Here is a 19,859-nt window from a genome sequence, read left to right as displayed (position 1 = left end):
TACAATCAATAAGTACAGAGCTAATAAATACCTGTGCAATAGCCCTATTGTACACAGAAACACCAATTTTACATATTTATTATAGTTAATATACACTTCGTTAAAATTCTTTATTAATTTACTTAATTAAGATAATGCCGGTGGAACATGTGTGTATAGTTATCAGTTGACCTTACACCACTTTCGATCGTGACTAGACATATAGACGCTTATACTCAAGCTAAGGCTATTAGAAGGGCTGGTAGAGAATATATTCTTAGTACAATCACTAGAATGATGCTATACGTTGTAAGGGGCGATAGCCTAGTTGGGAGTGGAACGGACTGCCGACACGAATGTAATGTTCAAAATCCAAGGACAAGCACCTGTGACTATTCTAAAGTTACGTGAGTATTCCCGCTGAATTATCGATTGCTTTAACAGTGAAGTAAAACATCGTGAGGAAACCTGCATACCTGAGAAGTTCTCTGTTAGAAATTTGAGGGTATATGAAGTCTGCCAATAAGCACTAAACCAGCGTGGTGGACGAACACCTTAACCCTCACAGTAGTAGTTGAGGCTGTGCCCAGCAGTGGGGCAGGGACAGCATGCAATACTGGGTTGATATTATTATTATATTATACGTGTACTGAAAACTATCTATACGAAAGTTAGTCTAAAACTAATAAACATGTTTTATTAACATACGTTAAAATGTCTTCTGATTTATAATGTCCATGGAATGATACCCGCTAAAGTCCGTTCCAAGCATCACCCATACTGGCTATCATAGACTTTAAGCAAAGTACCGAAGTTTCGACACTTCTTAAGCTTATACGTATTCATAACAAACAAACCATTAGCGAAACAAATTAGCATAAGGAAAACAATCAATGCACAATAGATGCATTACTACAAATTACTTATGCATTCGAGTGTTATATGTGCTAATATAGAATTAATATGCAAATGTATTTATCACAATGCACAGAACAATAACAAATATACATATACAACATACTATATGTATACAAGAATTAATGCATAGCGATAGACGCGTCCACAATCGCAAGGTCGCGAAGACAAATTCCTTAGGAGAATATTAATTGAGGTTTTCTCGAATTAGGTACACGCATATAGGAAACTGGGGGCATTATGTTGTCGGAATTTCTTTTATTTATTCGTTTTGTGAATTACATTAGAACTTTTAAAGATAGATAAGTAAGAGAACTAAGACAGATTGCAAGGTAAGGTATAACGAACTGTAAGCGTATTATAACAAAGTGTAGTATAGAATTATTAAAGCTGGTTTTAAATTATAAAAGTCAACGTCCACGATACGACCAATGTTTGGCCACTCACGCGATGTTAATTGCATTTAGTATTAGATTAATCACTATAATAATCAATTTTAAATTAATATGATCTAGAATATTTTTTACCAAACCTACGTGACAGAAATGCGACTTTTTTAAGTCAAACCGACCATTAAGACGTTTTTCTTGGCCACGATCATGTCGATACTTGAGCATTATCATTTTTAGTTCAGCCAGCCTCAAGTAAATGTGTGGGTTGCTCAATTATTATTTTTTGCCCACAACAGTGTTAATAATGTAAAGTAAAGTAAAAATGTGTTAATTTAACTGTTATAGATTTTTTTTTCTTGGACGGCAAAGTACACTCTATATAAATAAAACATTAAAAATCTGAACCGAATTATAATATAAAATTGAAATAGCGGCAGACAACAAAGCGCCCGCAAGAGCTATAAAAACATAAGTTCAATAAACAAACAGTATCAAGGTGTTCTGGGAATGTGTAAAACACGTTCAGGAAATAGGCTCCGTGCGCTTGTACGCCGCTTCCTGACAGCCACCATTAGGGTTGGCACGTTGAGACGATACTTAGTAATTATTTAAATAATATAAGGATGAATGTGCGTTAGCAAAATTTTTGGTCACTTTTAGTAAAGGACTGATTTGTGTGGACGTCATTATAGAGATTAAGGCAGCTATACATAACATTTTAAGTGCGAAATGAAACAAAGGCACAAGCATCGAAACATAATTGTTCGTGCTTCTGAACATTTCTAATGTAATCAGTAAGGCTATGCAAATTACCGCACTACTTATTTATAAATTCATTAGTTACACACAAAATAACCAACAAAATTCTTCAAAACGACAGCAGACATTTCAAACAGGGATTTGTAGGGTTATTGTTGTAATAAACCATATATTAATGTGTCTCAGCAACAATGCATACAGTATTCTCGAACCTATTTTTCATTTCCCTCAAGCACCCGACTTTACATATAACATTACAATAACAAGAATTACTGACAAGTTATATTCGGGCACACGCGTAAATGCTTTTTAAAAAGAAATTACAAATCCCGTGTACTACTGTCCACATTGACGATTAGCTGAGAACTAATTTTATTTAAGCACTTTTATTAATAACACTCTTATCTTATTACAGTGGTTATTGTTATTGTCTTCTTGTTTCTGTTATGATGACGTAACTCACGATAACTAGCCTGTGACAGCCCTAAATGAGACACAACAGAGCACAACTGGAGCAGGTTCCGAGACAGCGTGACTGGTGTCAGCTGACTCGCCGAAGGACGCGCTCGCCCGACCGTGTACTGAGTTCATTTCTATGTTGTTTTTTGTGAACTTTCCACCGGGCAAAAGATATGCTGTTTTATTCAACAATACGGCGGAAATGTGAGTGATGTAATGGAGATTTTGTGTTTTGGTAAACAACTATATATTAAATGGTTTTAATGTGAATATTATTAACTTAATGTTTTTTATGTTGACGCGAATGTTAGACATTGAAACTGACTGACGGTGTTTTGGTCGTACGACAAGTCAAAGTTACAATATCTACCTACATTTTAAAATTATACAAGTGATGTGGGTAGATATGATACCCTTGACTTTTTGGAAGACCAAAACCCTAGTCCCTTCCGTGATTATAAAGGCATCTGCGAAAACTCGGTAGAAAAATAATAATATAAAAAAGCGAGATAAAATCCGAGTATTATTTCAATATTAACTTGGACGCGGAAATCTGTTTGCTGTAATTCAAATTAGTATACACAGAACAGTAATCTATTAGATTACGATTCTCCTTTAGATGACAAAACTGGCATTAACCCAATTTAGGGATATGGCTAACCACAAAACAAACGTCACTAAAAATACACCCAGAAACCATATACAATTTCTCTATCAACTATTTCCAAAAACCTTTCATAATAACTATTTCCTAATCCCATACCGTGCCATAATTATCAACAAACTTACATATAATCGTTTTAACCTAAAACATGCATAATTATTTACTACTGCGAACTGGGAATCGAACCCAACAACTCGCAATATTCTGAATACTTATGCTATTACGTGTCCGAAAGGCTAATTACAATAAACAACTATAACAATATTATGGTAATCACCATCTCGCTAATTATAAGCATCGTTATTAAACAAAAACACTGTCACAGGAAGGAAGAACGTTCGATGGAAATGATCACGAATAATACGTCATTTTCCTGTATAATTATTGCGCACGCGCAAAATTACACAGCCATATCACGCGGCTGGCAATTAATTTCACCCCAGTCCCCATGATTTCATTTTGCGGAATTACAACTTTCTTGATTGCACGCGGAAACACGAATTTTAACGATTAAGTTGTCGAGTTGATATGTAATAAAGAATTAAGGAATACATTGTCATGGTATATGAAAAATATACAACACTATGTGTTGCTCGCGGCTTCACACGCCTAAAAATCCTTTCCTATTACAAAAATGACTAAATCAATGAAACGATACATAAAGACGTCAGCGTCATCTGCTTAAAAAATATAAAATATTCCAATATTTCTCCGGGGAGCAAATTACCGGAATAAAAATAGCTTTTATATTAATCAAGGTCATAGTCTATCTGTGGCTCAAATTTCATACAAATCCGTCCAGATATTCTCTTAAACGAAGCAAAATATGATCCATGAGTTAACACACATCTAAGGCATTAAATCCACAACCTACAGGAACTGAAAATATTCAGATGTGTACATAAAAACAAAACACACACCGCTATACAGAATCTACTAATAAAGCTCATTACAATTACACTTTAAATAAAACTACGTGGACCATCAAGATACATGTATTTGTAACTACACGCGCGAACGTTTGATTTACAAAAACAGCTGTTACACAAAAAAAAAACTAAACAGAAAATGTTTAAACACACCCGCTCATGTGACCACAGTTCACAATGCACGCAGAAGGTGAGAAAAACAAAATGGTGCTGGTTTTGTAACTATTTTAAGATTTGGCAGTCGGCCACGGTACGCTCCGGTTTACCTATGTAAGTGTATCAATTATCGGCCAACTATGATTTTTATGTCATAGTAAATTAAACGAGCGGAATTTTAACGTTAAACCGCTGACAATGCTGTGAGAGGAATATTTTCGAAAACATATTTCGTGATGTCTAAAAATAATTAGCGATGACTCACGCTAATTAGATGTTGTGAAAATATTTTCAGTTTTCGTTATGAATAGTCGAGATTTTTCTTAAAATGTTTCGTACAGGGAAAAGTAAAAAGACCACAGGACCTATTTCCACGCATTGCAACGGCTGCCATGCCGTCAGCACTAAATAACAGACTTATTATCACATCTTTACTCCGTCCTTAGATAACGTTTATGAATAAGGGGGTAAGTAAACAAAGGTTTTAAATCAATCATTCTATATCCCACGCAAGTCGCTGCACCAGATCATAGTCAGAAAAAATATTTCACAGCAGTGGTGAAAGGTGAAATTTTCCGAAAGGGAAACCGACCAACATATAGGTGCTAATATGCATGCATGCGGTCTGAAAATCGTTCTAATAATAATTAGATTCTATATAAATTTTACATAAAGAAAAGTCGACAGGAATCGGGTTATATAGACCTTTCGCCACTGTAACACAGCTTTGTGTGACTGAAGCAATATTATCGACAAACAAAACTCAAACACAATAATACTCAACAGAATAAAATACTTGAAAATTTCAATATTCAAAATTACACAAGAACCAATCCTCCATTCGTGTAATTTCTGTTAATAAATAAGGCCGGCGACACACCTTACATTATCAAGGTTAATTAATCTCTTGCGATACACTTGACCGGCATCGCTGTGCCGGCCGGCGCGGCGCGGCGTTACAACCATCAACGCTATCAGCGCGGTAAACAAACCGACGACCGCGCGACGAGTGATTAATTACCGCTCTCTTTAACTACTGAGCCGGATGCAGGTCGAATCGCGGTAATATTAGATTTGAAAAATATACTCCTTGATATATTTATGTGTGCGCTTACCTCGTTTTGAAATTAATAAAATTGTCCAATACGTATGGATATTTTAGGTAATATGGAACGTTTTTAAATACTGCCTACTTAAATAACAATTTAATTTTCAACTCTTCAGCGAATGTAACAACAATATTTTTTATATGGATTACATAATCTGAAATAAATGATATAATTATTATACTTGCTTGAGTTCTATAAGAACTTCAAAACAATTATATGACACAAAAATTTACCTATTAAATAGGCTATAAAGGGTTCACTTTTGGCTTATACCGGCATAGACATAGAGAGGGTTATTGTTTATCAATTACCCCAACGATAATTTCATTACATATTAGTCATTGTGAAATCCACCGCACCAATTATTCCGACATCTTTCTTTAAGTCAACATTATCAAAATTAATATAAATACTTTTTGAAAATAGGCCATACACACAATAGTTCCATATCTATTCCCGAACTTCCCGTGAACTCATCAAAATCTTTGATCCGCGATGAAAGACTATGACGTCCGAGCATTATTAGATATTTATGTTTAACGATATAAAATATAGGTTTAATTAGAGCTGTAATATCTTACAAAAGAACAAAGAGATTCGGTCCGATATAATCGGATTACGTTTAATGAGATTGCGGGACGCTGTGCGCTCGGACACGACGTCCAGAGCTCTAGCCGGGATTATACCATTGTAACTGTTTTATTTTACTATTCATGTTTTTGTTAAGAGGATTCGTTACAAATTATTTTGCAGAATATTATTGTAGTTATTTGTGTAAAATATTTAGAAGGGCATTTATCATTTGCTGAGGTAACAGATTTAATCAAAGAGCATTAGACTATATTTATACGTGTTTGAATAATAATTTAAATCAATGTAAAAATCAATACAACATAATTAAATACGTTGACCATTGCCATCTTCATAGTACATACACTTGCCTCTCTCACACTGCGCCATACATAAGCAATAGATTGGCCACGTCGCCGACCATTACATTCCCGATGCGACAACCGAACCGATCTTTGGGAAGCCACCGGTGTCAACTCGTGACGAGCGAGGTTGCCGCATTGGCACCGCACCAAAGTTCACCACGCTACGCCAACCTTCATCAATACCATGGATATTTAGTGCATTCTCATATGTTTTGGCACCAACATGGACGTATCTGCAACGTACATTGTATTACATTTGGTGAATAATTCACTGGCCAAGTGGAAAACGTGAGTTGTTTATGTTGTCTTTAATTGTTAGGGCGAATACGTAAGAGTTTAACGTCCAAATTGTATTAATAGTTGTGGTTCACTCCCAAATTCGAGTGGCACTGATCGCAGAGATAAACAACGTATGAAATTTATATTCATTGGTACATTTGTACCTATACTAACGGTATTTTTTGCTTTAATGACTCATCTGATTGCGATGTTTAAAGAAATTAAAAGTCCATAAGAATCACGGGTTTATTTCTCTTGATTAAGAAAAGAAATGACATCTCCGGAAATCTATTTATCCATTACAACCATTCATAGCCCAAAACATATTATTGTGGAAGGACAAAGCTAAAATACCATTCCACAACTATTATGCTTCCGCATCGCTCCATTCAATTCCATCATCATAAACCTATCTCAATGTACATCTGATCCGCGAGCCAACTGCAATATCATCGAAACCTTTCTAATAACAAACGAACACAATATTACAAGATGATCTCATGAACCATTTTTAGAGCGGCATTCCTTATGGTTCTGAGAAAACCGGAATACTTTCGCCCCTTGATGTGGACGCGTGGCACTAGTCCCGGTATTTTGACTCATCCTATTTACAAACACGGAATGAATGGTTTCAATGAACAGTCGTGTCACCGTACTGGCATTCAGCATTGAAGAAATCGGATGGTGTGCCATCGTTGGGGAATTTTGAGGAAAATTAAATATCGAGTGATAAGGAACGATAGTGGGATTTAGTTGACGAAAATAACCGCAACTAGTATTTTATGATTTCCAGCTGTGACTCTATCCTATTAAAATAAGGGGTATTTTTGAATGATATCCGAGGTAATAATACATAATCTATACATAGGATAATAAAAATTTGATTATTATATACTAAATATAATTTTCTCAACCATTATTCTAAAAATCAACTCTAATACACTAAAAATACAGACAGATTTATGCTCGTCAGTACGACACGACTCTATCAATTAACAGAATTTTTGGCAAATATTTTGCTCAAAATCCGTTTCAATTCACGATAAGTGATAAGCACAGGTAATAATAAAAAATACACGATCGTTTGACACAAACACGGAATGCAATCGGTAGTCACGTACAATATCGTAAAGGAAACATTGTATTATAATGATACCTTATGTTTACGCGAATGTTAGACATTAAAATTAAACTATTTTTCGGATTTTATTGCGGTTTTTATAATTAATCTCGGCCGGCTTTTCGAAGACTTTGCAGCCTCCATGGTTACGAATGACGCGCAACGCAGTTTATTAAACCATGATGAAAGGTTCCTATACAGGTCCTGGTTTGCTCAAGTACATTATCTTTGGATACAATATATTTTGAACTTTATTTCATAGTACAGTGTTTTCTGCGCTGAGATTTGAATTATGAGATTAATTATGGGAATATGTTTCAATGTTTGGTAATGGATGCACAGAAGTATGTAGTTATTTCTGATTTATACACCGCAATTGTTTTAATGCCGGATTAAGACTGTATAGAACTATGAGATTCATGTCTATAGAAGTAAAATCAATACCCGTGATATTATAACAGATTAAATTCTATGTGATAACGTTCTGTCCTTTGAATTATACTATAGATTCGACGGGCATTACAGGGCGTTTCAATTACAAGGCATTATTATACTGAACGGAACATAGATATGTTTAATTGTATGCTGGCGGAATTCAAAAGCGTAGCTATAAAAACTCTAACTAATAATGTACCAACTATCGGCCGTTTTCAATAAACGATCCCAATCTCAATCGTCAATCTGATTTCGAGTATAATCATCAACCAATTAATTTAACTCATTTGTAAGCATGTCAAATAATCTTTGTTCTGATTGGTCCATTTTTTTTTATAAAAAAAGCGATTATTGACAATGACAGTAAACGAAATACCTATACATAACTATCTGCTTCTGAATTGGCAATATGACAATGTAAATATAACCGCCTTGGGTGTAACTCCTGTAATATTATAATTAATAAATACATAATAAAACATAATATTGTTACAAAGCGAGCTCTAGGGGGTGTCATATCTGATAAATACTAAAAAAAACGAGTAAAAAAAAAACAACGCAGTTTATAAATACGCTCGCTATCTCGTTACAATTGACACAACTCCGCTTATGTGATTAGCGTTTAATGGCTGTTTACAAGATAATTGTTACATTTTTAATACTTGTATTATTTGTTTTAACGTTCTACGTTCAAGGTTTTTAGTTACTGACAAATTCTAAGAAAAGAGTTTCGGGGAAAGGAGGGATAATTGTATTCTATCTAATTATTAAAAACCATATATCTTGGTTTCTTATTAGGGGGGATAATGCGTTACCTGATAGTGAACACACCTCCGCGCGTAATCCTCTACAGAGCTATCATTATGAAAAGTTTCGGCTTTATAAAACGAAATTTTAAGTATGTTAATTCAGAAAACCGGCGCCAAGCAATTCTTCGTGATAATATTAAAATAATATACAGATAAAATGCAACAAAATCATAAAAAAAAATCTACTACAAAACATCAGTATTATGTTTCCGGACAGCCACTGACATAAAATTCGTCATCGCGTATAAAAAATGGCTCATTATAAACATTTGATAGTACGTCATGAATCAACGGTAATTGTACCAAAATCACATAAGCGCGAGATCATCGACCTGCCGTGTATAAACAACAATGAGATTACTAAAAACTGGCAATTTCTATCATTCAACACGTGCTACAAGTTTTCCATTAATATTGATAAAATGCCGAAAGCTCGTGCATCAGTGTGCGCATGTGTGTTGTGTAGGCGCACGAGTACTGAAGGTGAGCCGGCTCCGACCGTTGAAACCCTGCCAATCTCTCGCGCGTACATACACACGCAGTTAATGCACTTTATACGTACCATTTACCAAAAACGTTCACGTCGGCTACGCAATAAGTTAAATTTTTCCGTCAAAACATTATCGACAACATTGTCGTTACGTTCGCGAAAACAACAAACTAATAAACAATATCGTTACGGCCTCTATTCATTATCTTTATCCACCTGTCGTATAATTAGTCGTCCATTGTTGTGCGGTTGGCTGCTAATTAAAATGCAAGAGCCGCTCCCATTGTGACGCGGAGGATGCGCGCGCGCAGCTCGTCCCGTCGAACGCGTTGATGTCGTACGCAAGGACCCGCCCGCGGCCGCCGGCGCACCGAGCGCCGCGCTCCATCACTCAACTTGACGCGTACATAACATTTTACACGGCTTCAAAACGCGGCCTCGTCAACTGGCCACTTTTATTGTATTGACATCTTTGCTCGGTTTGACGCGCAAGGACGCGGATATTGTTCCGAATTGTAAGTACGTTCACGATCGAGTCAACAAATATCCACGCGATCTGAATTTAGAACTAGGCTCTGGCTCCGATTTGCGTCAGCGTAATGGAAAAAGAAAGAGCCGATTTTTTTCGACCTTCGCGGGGACGAGTCCGTGTTATCTGGGGGCGCGATATCTGACAAGCGCTCAGGCGGCGTTGCGCAAAGTAAATAGACGTGACCTTGGGATGCAAACAGCTCGCCGGTTTCGCGAGATAACGCCTCTTATTATCGTCACCTTGTGAGACAAAACGAATTTCTTTACATACAGCGCGATCGACTCGCACACCTTGAAGGAAAAAATCCGATCGCGGCTTGATGCGGTTGCGTAATTTGAAAGATCACTGACCTGTGTAACCATGTCCCAGTAGAATCCGTCGAGCATTGATTTTCCATGTTGGTGCTGGCGGCAGAGCGCAGGCCACAGCGACGCGCGGACCGGGCTGTTGATCGGCCACGAGTTCTCTCTGATGAGCAACTTGAGCTCCCGCTTGCGCGCCTGCTGGATCAGCGGCTGGATCTCGTCGAAGGTTTTGAGGGGCGCTTTTTTGCCTGCGAATAACGGCGAGGGTAAGCACTGCGTCCAGATCTGCGTGGGGGTGTCGGTAGCGGCGAGGGACTCGGCGCTGGGTGCGCGGAACGCGGCCGGTTCTATGTACATCGCACTGGAGGCGCGGGGCACATGCTTTCGGTGCGCGCGCGCCGGCGGCACTGCCGCTCGCGCAACCAAGCTCGCCAGCCTCCGGAAAATGCGATAGCGCCCAACACTGTCACACTTCGATTGTTTATTTGACCGTGAGGTGCGCGTGCCGGTCCGTACGACCGACGCACACTACTTTTGCGACCCATTTATAATTAGATGCGTAGCTATGTGTAGTTTTGATCAAGTGATCTAAAAATAATTTCGCCGCTACCTGATTAATGACTGACGTCATTGGAGTGAGGTATTTATAATGGAATAACAACAACGCGTAAAGCCGGTTCGTAATGAAGATATTTTGCAAAAACCAATGCGCTTACACGATCTCTGGATAAACAGATCGTGGGTATCACACGGTAACAGCATGTACTGTGATCGTACAAACAGTTATCAAATGGAATCGAACACACAGAGCGCTGGAAGTGCGCCAATCGAACGAAAATTTCGTAGTGCATACGTAATTGCTGATCGAGAGGTACACATATTTGGAATGTGAAAATTACTTTGTTGGAAGCTCGCCGTGACGCGCTTCAGAACTTTCTAGATATTTTTAGTGAAACACAAATGTAGAAATTTGAAATGTTATGCTTTAAAAAAAATTGTTTGTGAGCCATAAATCCATAGTAAATTAATATCGTTGACATAGATAAAAGTATAATAAATTATAAACACGTGATTTTGTCATAGTAACAAAAAACATCATGTCGTCTATGTCGACATTGCAAATTTTTATAATATTTACAATCCCAACGGGCAATGACACAGCCGATTTAAAATGTATCACACGCATCGATAAAACATTAACGCGTTCAAAACGACCACATCTTTTTATAGATTCATTCGCTGAACACTGTTTCGATCGAGTACACTGTTAACACTTCAATCCCATACGGGAAAAGTCTACATTTAATTTGCTTTTTGTAACAGACAGTAATCAAATGAGCAAGTAGGTCGTGTTGGCATGTGATCACTACCGGTAATTAATAACCACCGATAAAAAATGCGAGCAGGTAAAGGTATTAGAAAACGTTTTAACAATAAATTATACCACCTACAAAAACCACTAAAAACCAAAAAAATATTTAACATTACCTATAAATTGGTTACCAATTTTGAAGACAGTGCCCAATATAAATTAAACATTGTTTTCGTAAATTTTTTCATGTATCTATTTATTTGTATTATATTTTGTTTTTTTATTTATATAGCTTAACTAGCAATTTTAATGACGAATGTTAATGACCTAATTAAAACTAATAAAGAATGATTTTTGTAACACTTTACGAGAAGCGTGCTACTTCCATATATATACCACGAATAAAGTAAACGTAGACTTCACACCTGGATTGTATCACCGCGCGTCAGGGTCACGGGTGTGACTACGATGCCTACGTACGTACTTGAAGCATATCAATCTGAAGGCACATAGTGTGGTCAATTTCTTTATTTTTCTTATTGCCCTTTCTGTGGTTATAAAAAAATATCACTAAGGAGTCACATTACTGGGAAATGATCTTCCATTTACAGAAGCTATAGTCTTATTTCTAAATATATGTAAATGTATCGCAGATCCTAAAGTAGATTGGCAATATGCAATGAAGAAGGTTAGTTAGCATGAAATTTATATGTACCCAACAAAAAAGATTAATGTTCTTTTCCGGGTTAGGTTTTGAATTAATGAGTTGCTAATAGAAGGTATGTCTGAATAGCAATGGAGACCTACTTTGCATTTGAATTCTAGATTTGAGGAAAATTAGAGACAAAACTCTGTTTTAAACAATGACAAGATGGGCAGAGCAGGTAATTTGACTGATAAAAAAGCTACTCCTGTCTTTAAACAGTAATAATTCCACCTAGACCTGGAATCTATAACAACGAGGGCAAATAATTATAATCTCACCAGATATCATTTCATTTCACTGCTTTCAGTAACACTATTAAACAAATTAATAGTGGCTACAGATTAAAGTCTTTCTAGTTACAATTTCTTTCACTACCACGTGACACTGGCTTTGTGGCAAAAAAAAATCGAATGAGCACCATACCATGAGTCATGTAATGACCCAGATTACCCAGAGCCTTCAATACACAAATCAAACCCTCCACAAATGCCTAAAGAAAACACCAGCCGAGAATGTACTAAAATCTCGAATTATTTATCTCATAGGGTCAAAGCGACCATCCCGTCCCGCGCTAGTGTTAAGTAAACAAGAATGATAACGCTAGGCTATCGCTGCAGTCTCAGCGTGGCGCACTGGTCGAGACACAGTTAATATTATAACTCAAAGCGTAACAGTTAAACAATATCATCGCTATTAATTATCTAGAAATTATAAAACGTAATGCAGTGAGTAAGGTCTAATGTTAACGGTCTTTGATATTCCTTTGTTCAGTGTTTGCTTTTGTTAATATAAATGTTGTGTAATTTATTTGATACCTTTTAATTATGTTACCTTTTCAATTACTGTAGAAGACATAATATTATATCCAGTAGGGAATAATTTAATATGATATTAATATCAGTCCAGACCAGCAATACTCAACCTTTTTTATACGGGTTAAAAGAAGATTTAGTTACGGCGCCCCGGGCCACAAGTACAACGAAATTCATTATTCTAGTGATGTATGTACATACAAACTTTATTAAAATTTGTTTTTTTTTTTTAATAAAAATTATTCACCTTTAATGGAATAATTTTATAGTTTTAGGGTTAGCATAGAGCTTAAGTTATCTTAGAAAAAAATCTTTAGTTTAACGTTTTTTTTTAAAACGGCCACTTGCCAAACCTTTCGATTACAGATTGAACATAGCTGGTCTAAATTACCTAACACATAACACCGCATAGTAACACAAATAAAGCATAATAATAAGTTTGAAAGGTATGTAAATTGTCGAAAGTTACGTCTCTGTGTGGCCCAGCGTTGTGTAACTCGTCCAGGGGCACGCGCCGTTCGTCCAGCCGATATCGTTAAATCTGACGACGTGACGTGTGGATATCGTAAGGATACTTGCACACTTGACTCTTATTTATTAGGAGGTAAAGGTTAGAATCTAAACATAACATCTGTAACTAAAATAAAATACGCCTGGAATTTACAATTTATGCCCGATACGGTGATGGCCTAGTTGGGAGTAAAACGGAAAGCAGAGACGGATGTCCGCAAACTTAAAAATCAAGGGCACGCACCTCTGAATTTTCTAAAGTTATGTGTGCATTCTTTGTGAATTATCGCTTGCTTAAACGGTGAAGGAAAACATCGTGACGAAACCTACATAGAAATACGCAAACGAGCCTTTCAAGTCTGATAGTAAATGGTTACCACTACGCACGAAATAAATATTACACCTCAAACTAGAAACTTTACAAACAGATATTTTTGTACAAAACCTGAAAGTTTGCAACACCACCTCTGGCAACATAATATTATATACTGTGCATTACCCTAACCAGATATTTTTCTTTTTGATTCGAGTGACCATAGATCGTAGGATTGAAGTTTTTTTTTTTTATTTTTTTTATCGCGTGAATGTTAGTCATGTAGACAAACAAACACAATTCTCCAGTGTGAACGCCACCTAAAGACACTTCAGAGACTGAAGTCAAGGGCGTATTTATTTCGAGCGTTTATTAATACCATTGGGAGATATTAACCCTGTTTCAGTTCAGTATATTACATTGTTTATGTAAAGGCTGGCTAGTTAAATAGCCTTTTAAAAAAAACAATTCAACTCATGATGTCATTTTATACAGAAGTTTATCGAACGCTCGGTAATTTTTTTTTTTATTATTCTGTCGAGCCGAGCAAGCCACTTTTCTAGAGTACCGACTTACTCATCTTAGATTAGTAATTAAACATGCAGATCTTGCATGCGATTTTAACGTGTAAACAACACGTAAACTGAATTCGATATCAATTCGTGTATAAAATTATTCAAATATTCCCACTAGTGTAAACGAATCGGTAAGTTCTTACGCATTATATTGTTGCAAGAACTTACAAGTCTAAATGTAGCTTAATGTCAAGCTTCTCTTATAATAGCAACTAAGTCTTCGGAGCATAAAATGTCCCCTCGAAGTCAATCCCATCTGAGAATAACCCATCAGATAAATATTACAAGATTCTATGTTATATTGGATGTACAAATTGAATTATATATCACATAATTCAAAGCTTGAATTGTTTAAAAATTTTATCATTTTGATTTTTTTATCTCATGTTTGTAACATAACGGTGAAAGAAAACATCGTGAGGAAACCTGCACATCTGAGAAGTTCTCTATAGGAATTTCGAAGGTGTGTGAAGTCTACCAATCCGCACTAGGCCAGCGTGGTGGACTAAGGCCTAATCCCTCTCAGTAGTAGAGGAGGCCCGTGCTCAGCAGTGGGCAAGTATATGTATAATACAGGGCTGATATTATTATTATTGTAACATAAGTAAAAATTAACATATCCTTATAATAGTGAGTCAGTGAAATGTCAAACAACATTTACATGAACATTCTGAAACAGGCCCTTAGACAGGTATAAGTAAAGGAAAAAATAGTCAATAGACTCGCCGCCTATCACATCATGGGACGGAAATGAAGTGAACAAAACTGCGGTACAGTTACGCTTCTGCCTACTCATTCCCGATAATAGGCATGAGCTTCATAAATATAGAAATAATGGTAACCGTTCAGATTTATTTTAAACCTCACGGTCATACCTAGGTCTCTTTCTTAAGACATAAGTCACGTACGACAAACGACAAACCATAAATATCTAACACAAGAACGGAACGCCCAAATGAACCTGACGATAAATCCCAACTTTATGTAGCCTTTGAAAAGTTAGAGGGATTAACGGAAAAGTTTATTCTAAATGCGATATGACCTTATAGTTTTAAAAATCATAAATATTCTATATTATTGTCAGTAAACAAATATATATGTTGGTAAATGCGGTTAGTCTCTATTTAGCAAATTTTTCTAGTGGAAATCCCTTCCGGAACTATTATGATTCGGTGTTTTTTTTTTAATTCCAATGACGCATAGGTAAGTAACCAACATTATTAAATAGCAACAATCCACATAAGACTTAAGAGTGACTTCAATATTACGTCACTAGATTGGCTTTTATTCATACGTGATCTCAAGAGAAACATTGAGCGTGACCTGTGCGAAGCTGACACACTTATCTTTCTAATACCGAATCGTAATAAGTAGACTACTGAAAACATTAACCTGTGTCGCATTATATTATTAGTAGATTTAATCTTCAAATCAAATTCTAGTAAAACATACCACATATGTTGTACCTTTTAAAGTATATAACTCCATTTTGAATCTATCTAGCTTCAAAATAGTGTTGAACACCACCTAACCTCCAAACCTACCAGATAAAATAATCAATCTATAAAAAACTCATAGCTGGATTGCGCAAAACGTTTAAGAATATACATTTGTATTTACATAGTGAACTTGTACGGCGCAGTCCATTGCGTTCGAATAAACAATGAATATTGTTTACATGCACCGATGTAGTAGGCGGCACTGAATTATAACGGTTAGTATTTTAAATTTGTTTATAAAAATATGTCAAATATTTGCACTTTGCGAATGATTTGTTATGTTTCGTAGCCGTTTCGTGGGGTATTATTTATTTTGGTAGTGTTAACGCGTTAATTAGATTTTTAAGAGTAAGAATCTGAACTTACTAATATTATAAATGAGGATATTTGTGAAAATGTTCGGATGTTTGTTAGAAGTAAGCGCAGAAATCGCTAAACGGTTTTGGATGAATTTCGGCACACGGATAGACCATGTCCTAGATTAACATATAGGGTACTTTTATCACGGTAATTCGTTCACATGGAAAATAATTAACAACATCTCGTAAAATAATAGTAAAAGAAACCTATGACACTGTGTAGTGCGTATGGCGTAAAGTCACTCTTGATTATGCAAAAGCTAGTTCTATATACAAATATTATTATTTGATAGAATGAATGTATAGACAAACAAAAAAAGACAGATGAGACAGAAATTTTCGTAACAATATTTTATAAAACAATTTCGTTACGTACATTTGTTTTGCGAAATATCCTAATACAAGCAATGATAACTATAAATGTAGTATAAGAGGAGTCCTTGGAGGAGTTTTAGAACATCTAACGATTCTAAATAATTTTATATCTGTGGATAAAAGTCGGATATTTTTAATCGTGCGTAAAAGGTATAGGTATTATTCGCAACGTAAAGCATCCGTTTACGAAATTCATAAATGTTCCTCTATTGACAGTTTTCATATAAAAAATTATAGATTCACATATGCTTCCGAACAAACCTAACGTTAACAAACGCCTTAAAACAAACTGAATTTAGAGGAATAAAATTAAACAGAAATATTACCTGTATCACACTCGGTTATACTTAAGATAAATACAAAATACTTAAGACAAAGAGCACAAATTTAATCAATAAAGCCAATTATTATTCGCCAATACTTAAAAATAATATAATCGGATCGAGGCTTTCTTGAAATATTTTTCTTTATCGTTTCCGCCTCGGAACAACGATTATGTTTTTATTAAGCTTAACATAAAATACAATGCTATTTATAATCAACATTACCAAAAACTAGTAATTTTAGGTGGGAACAATTAATTTTAAAAAATCACCACATGTGCACGTAAATTCTAGACATTTTTAATTTCGGTATCTGAATTTTTTTTAGAAAAACGGTTTAACCCAAATATGTAATGAAAAAAAAAAACAAACAAAGCTTGGGATCGTTTCAACGACGCTTAAAATTGAAATAATTTTCCAGGCAATTCATTCGCCAAAATTTCCGGCAAATTTCACGATTGTACAGGGTAAAAAAACGACTTCCAAAGAAGACGATAGACCTGTGCATGTGTTAGACATGTCATAATAAGTCTACATATTGTTCAAATTACTCACTATATCGAATGACTTCCTTCTAACGATCCTGTCACACGCTATCGGTGATGTTAACAATGGAAACAATAATGTTAGGTCACCTACATCATTTTATTTTATTGCGGTTAGCACTTAGGTGGTAAAATATTATACTATTCACGTATACAATGTAGATGACGCACAAAGAGACATTAGTTTTAGGTAAAAATCGATCCAAATCGATATTCCGTAAGAACTGTATCATAGAATATTTAGTCATAATATCTTGAGACATACACATATCTATAAAACAAAAACAAAAAGGCTACTTTTAATCTGCATTAGAATCCTGAGAACAGAAATGATCTTGATTGGACGTTTATTTCCTTAGCGGCATTTTGCAAGTGATGTTTGAAATATAGACTTAAATAGAGGCATAATTTTAATGCGCCATTTTGCTTCAGCCAATTACTAGTCGCACACATACATAAGTCTATCGTCTTCTTTGAAAGTAGATTTCTTGAACCTGTACAATCGTGTTGAACGACGGACATTTTGACGAATGCATTGCTCGGAAAAATATTTTAAAATTTAGCGTCGTTGAAATGGTCTCAAGCTTTGTTTGTATTTGTGTTTTTTTATTTCATATTGGGGTTAGATAGCAACGAAATCGATCGCATCGAAAGAACGCCGTTACATCTCCAAGGATTACTGTGCGTTGTTAGAGCAGACTGAAGCTAGTGGCAATGAGAGTCCGCTCGGGGCACGTTGCGACAAATATGTTTAAACATCTTGTGCAGGCGTCAGACTCCCCAAATTGCTCCGACTATGGAGTTGGACACGACGCACATCATGCTTTGTCAAAGTGTGTGCAGTAGACATACTTTGGGCTGTAATGTGGGCATTTTATATAGCTTTTTGTCGGTTTCTGCATCATAAGGGACTAGAGTTTTAAAAAACCTGAATGAACATGTTATTCCTACAACTTTACGAAGCCACAGCTATCGTATCATTCTAGATTTTTCCATCGAAACAAAAACTCTAGAAGAATAATAGAGTTATGGTTGGCTTTCACCCAAACATGCACCGACAGCCGCTATTAAAAGAAACCATTAAACGTTAAAATAAATACAACCAATAAACAACAACTGCTGTCATCTGCAAAGGTCGGATACTTAGGTCCGGTTTTTTCCAACAATTTGTAAACGTTACTGTTCGTAATAAGCACTGGTTTATGAAATTTATGAAACTTTACGAGCGTTAATAAAGACTGCAGATGACACAACTTACAAAAAAGTATACATTTCTTATACAAAACATTTATAAAGGTACTATTTCGAATACAACGTTTCGCGCACGCACGTGCTGATTCAGGCATTAACTATCGTCCACGGTGCTTTTCTAGAGCTATGAAATGTCCTTTAAATGAGGTACGAAAAAAAAAATCTTGACCACGATAGAAGTGAACCATTATTACCACAGGCTGACCATTCACCACGAAAGTCATAGAGGATATTCAAAGCAGACCGTGGTGGAAAATCCTTACATATCTTGTCTCTACAACTGAGATCAATTTGGTTTCCGTTCAGACTATTCTGCGTCTGTTCGGAACTGTACCTTTACTCTGCAATTAAACCCATCCAATGTTTACATGTTTAACAGCATCATTATTTCAATCTCGTTTATAGTTTTGTTTAAACGTGAGTGGGTGTGTATTAAGCAATGTTTTAATATAATTGAAAGAAGCGTTTAATGTCAACATTCGTCACGATATTCTCGACGACAGAATTGCAATGAGCACCCACTCGTGACTATTTTTATATTATGTTCTGGTGATGAGATAGACTTGTTTTCATTACACAATTAATCTGATTGTGCCGGATTTTGCACCCGCTACTACTATTACGTGAACGACTCCTCATATTAGCTCAATCAGACAAGTCCCTTTCCGAGGTTAACCATAGCATAAGACATAACAAGGATGTATCTTTTATTGAAGGATATTTCATTTTGGACTAGCCTACTAGAGCACAAAAAGGGGTAAATTACAATTCAAAATAATAACACTAAAACAAAACCATAACATACAACCGAGGACTATTGCGTTTACTTGTTTTCTTCAAATTGAAACATTAATAATTTAACCAAATTCACACAAACATCACAGCAAATCGTTTTGTGGTCTGTGAGGATTGATAAGAGCGTATCACGTAAGTAATTGATAAGAAAATGGTCTTATGTCTGACTGCACGCATTATCTCCGCGGTCATATACTATCCAGTGATAATTTGCAAG

The 19,859-nt window shown here is 35.8% G+C and overlaps 1 protein-coding gene across 10 annotated transcripts in view; it reads right to left on the bottom strand.

Moving 5' to 3' along the window:
* Positions 1 to 19,859, bottom strand: part of LOC115449331 (GTPase-activating protein skywalker) — a 144,648-nt gene that overhangs the window by 76,999 nt on the left and 47,790 nt on the right. For all 10 annotated transcript variants that reach the window (XM_037442087.1, XM_037442088.1, XM_037442092.1 and 7 more), the window contains one exon: positions 10,313 to 10,515. In XM_037442087.1, coding sequence (XP_037297984.1) covers positions 10,313 to 10,515 — 203 coding nt within the window. The remainder of the gene's footprint in view (positions 1 to 10,312; positions 10,516 to 19,859) is intronic.

Source organism: Manduca sexta, chromosome 23 (genome assembly GCF_014839805.1).
Source record: "Manduca sexta isolate Smith_Timp_Sample1 chromosome 23, JHU_Msex_v1.0, whole genome shotgun sequence".
In the NCBI taxonomy this organism is placed as follows: domain Eukaryota; kingdom Metazoa; phylum Arthropoda; class Insecta; order Lepidoptera; family Sphingidae; genus Manduca; species Manduca sexta.
This window is presented reverse-complemented; position numbering and strand designations above follow the sequence as displayed.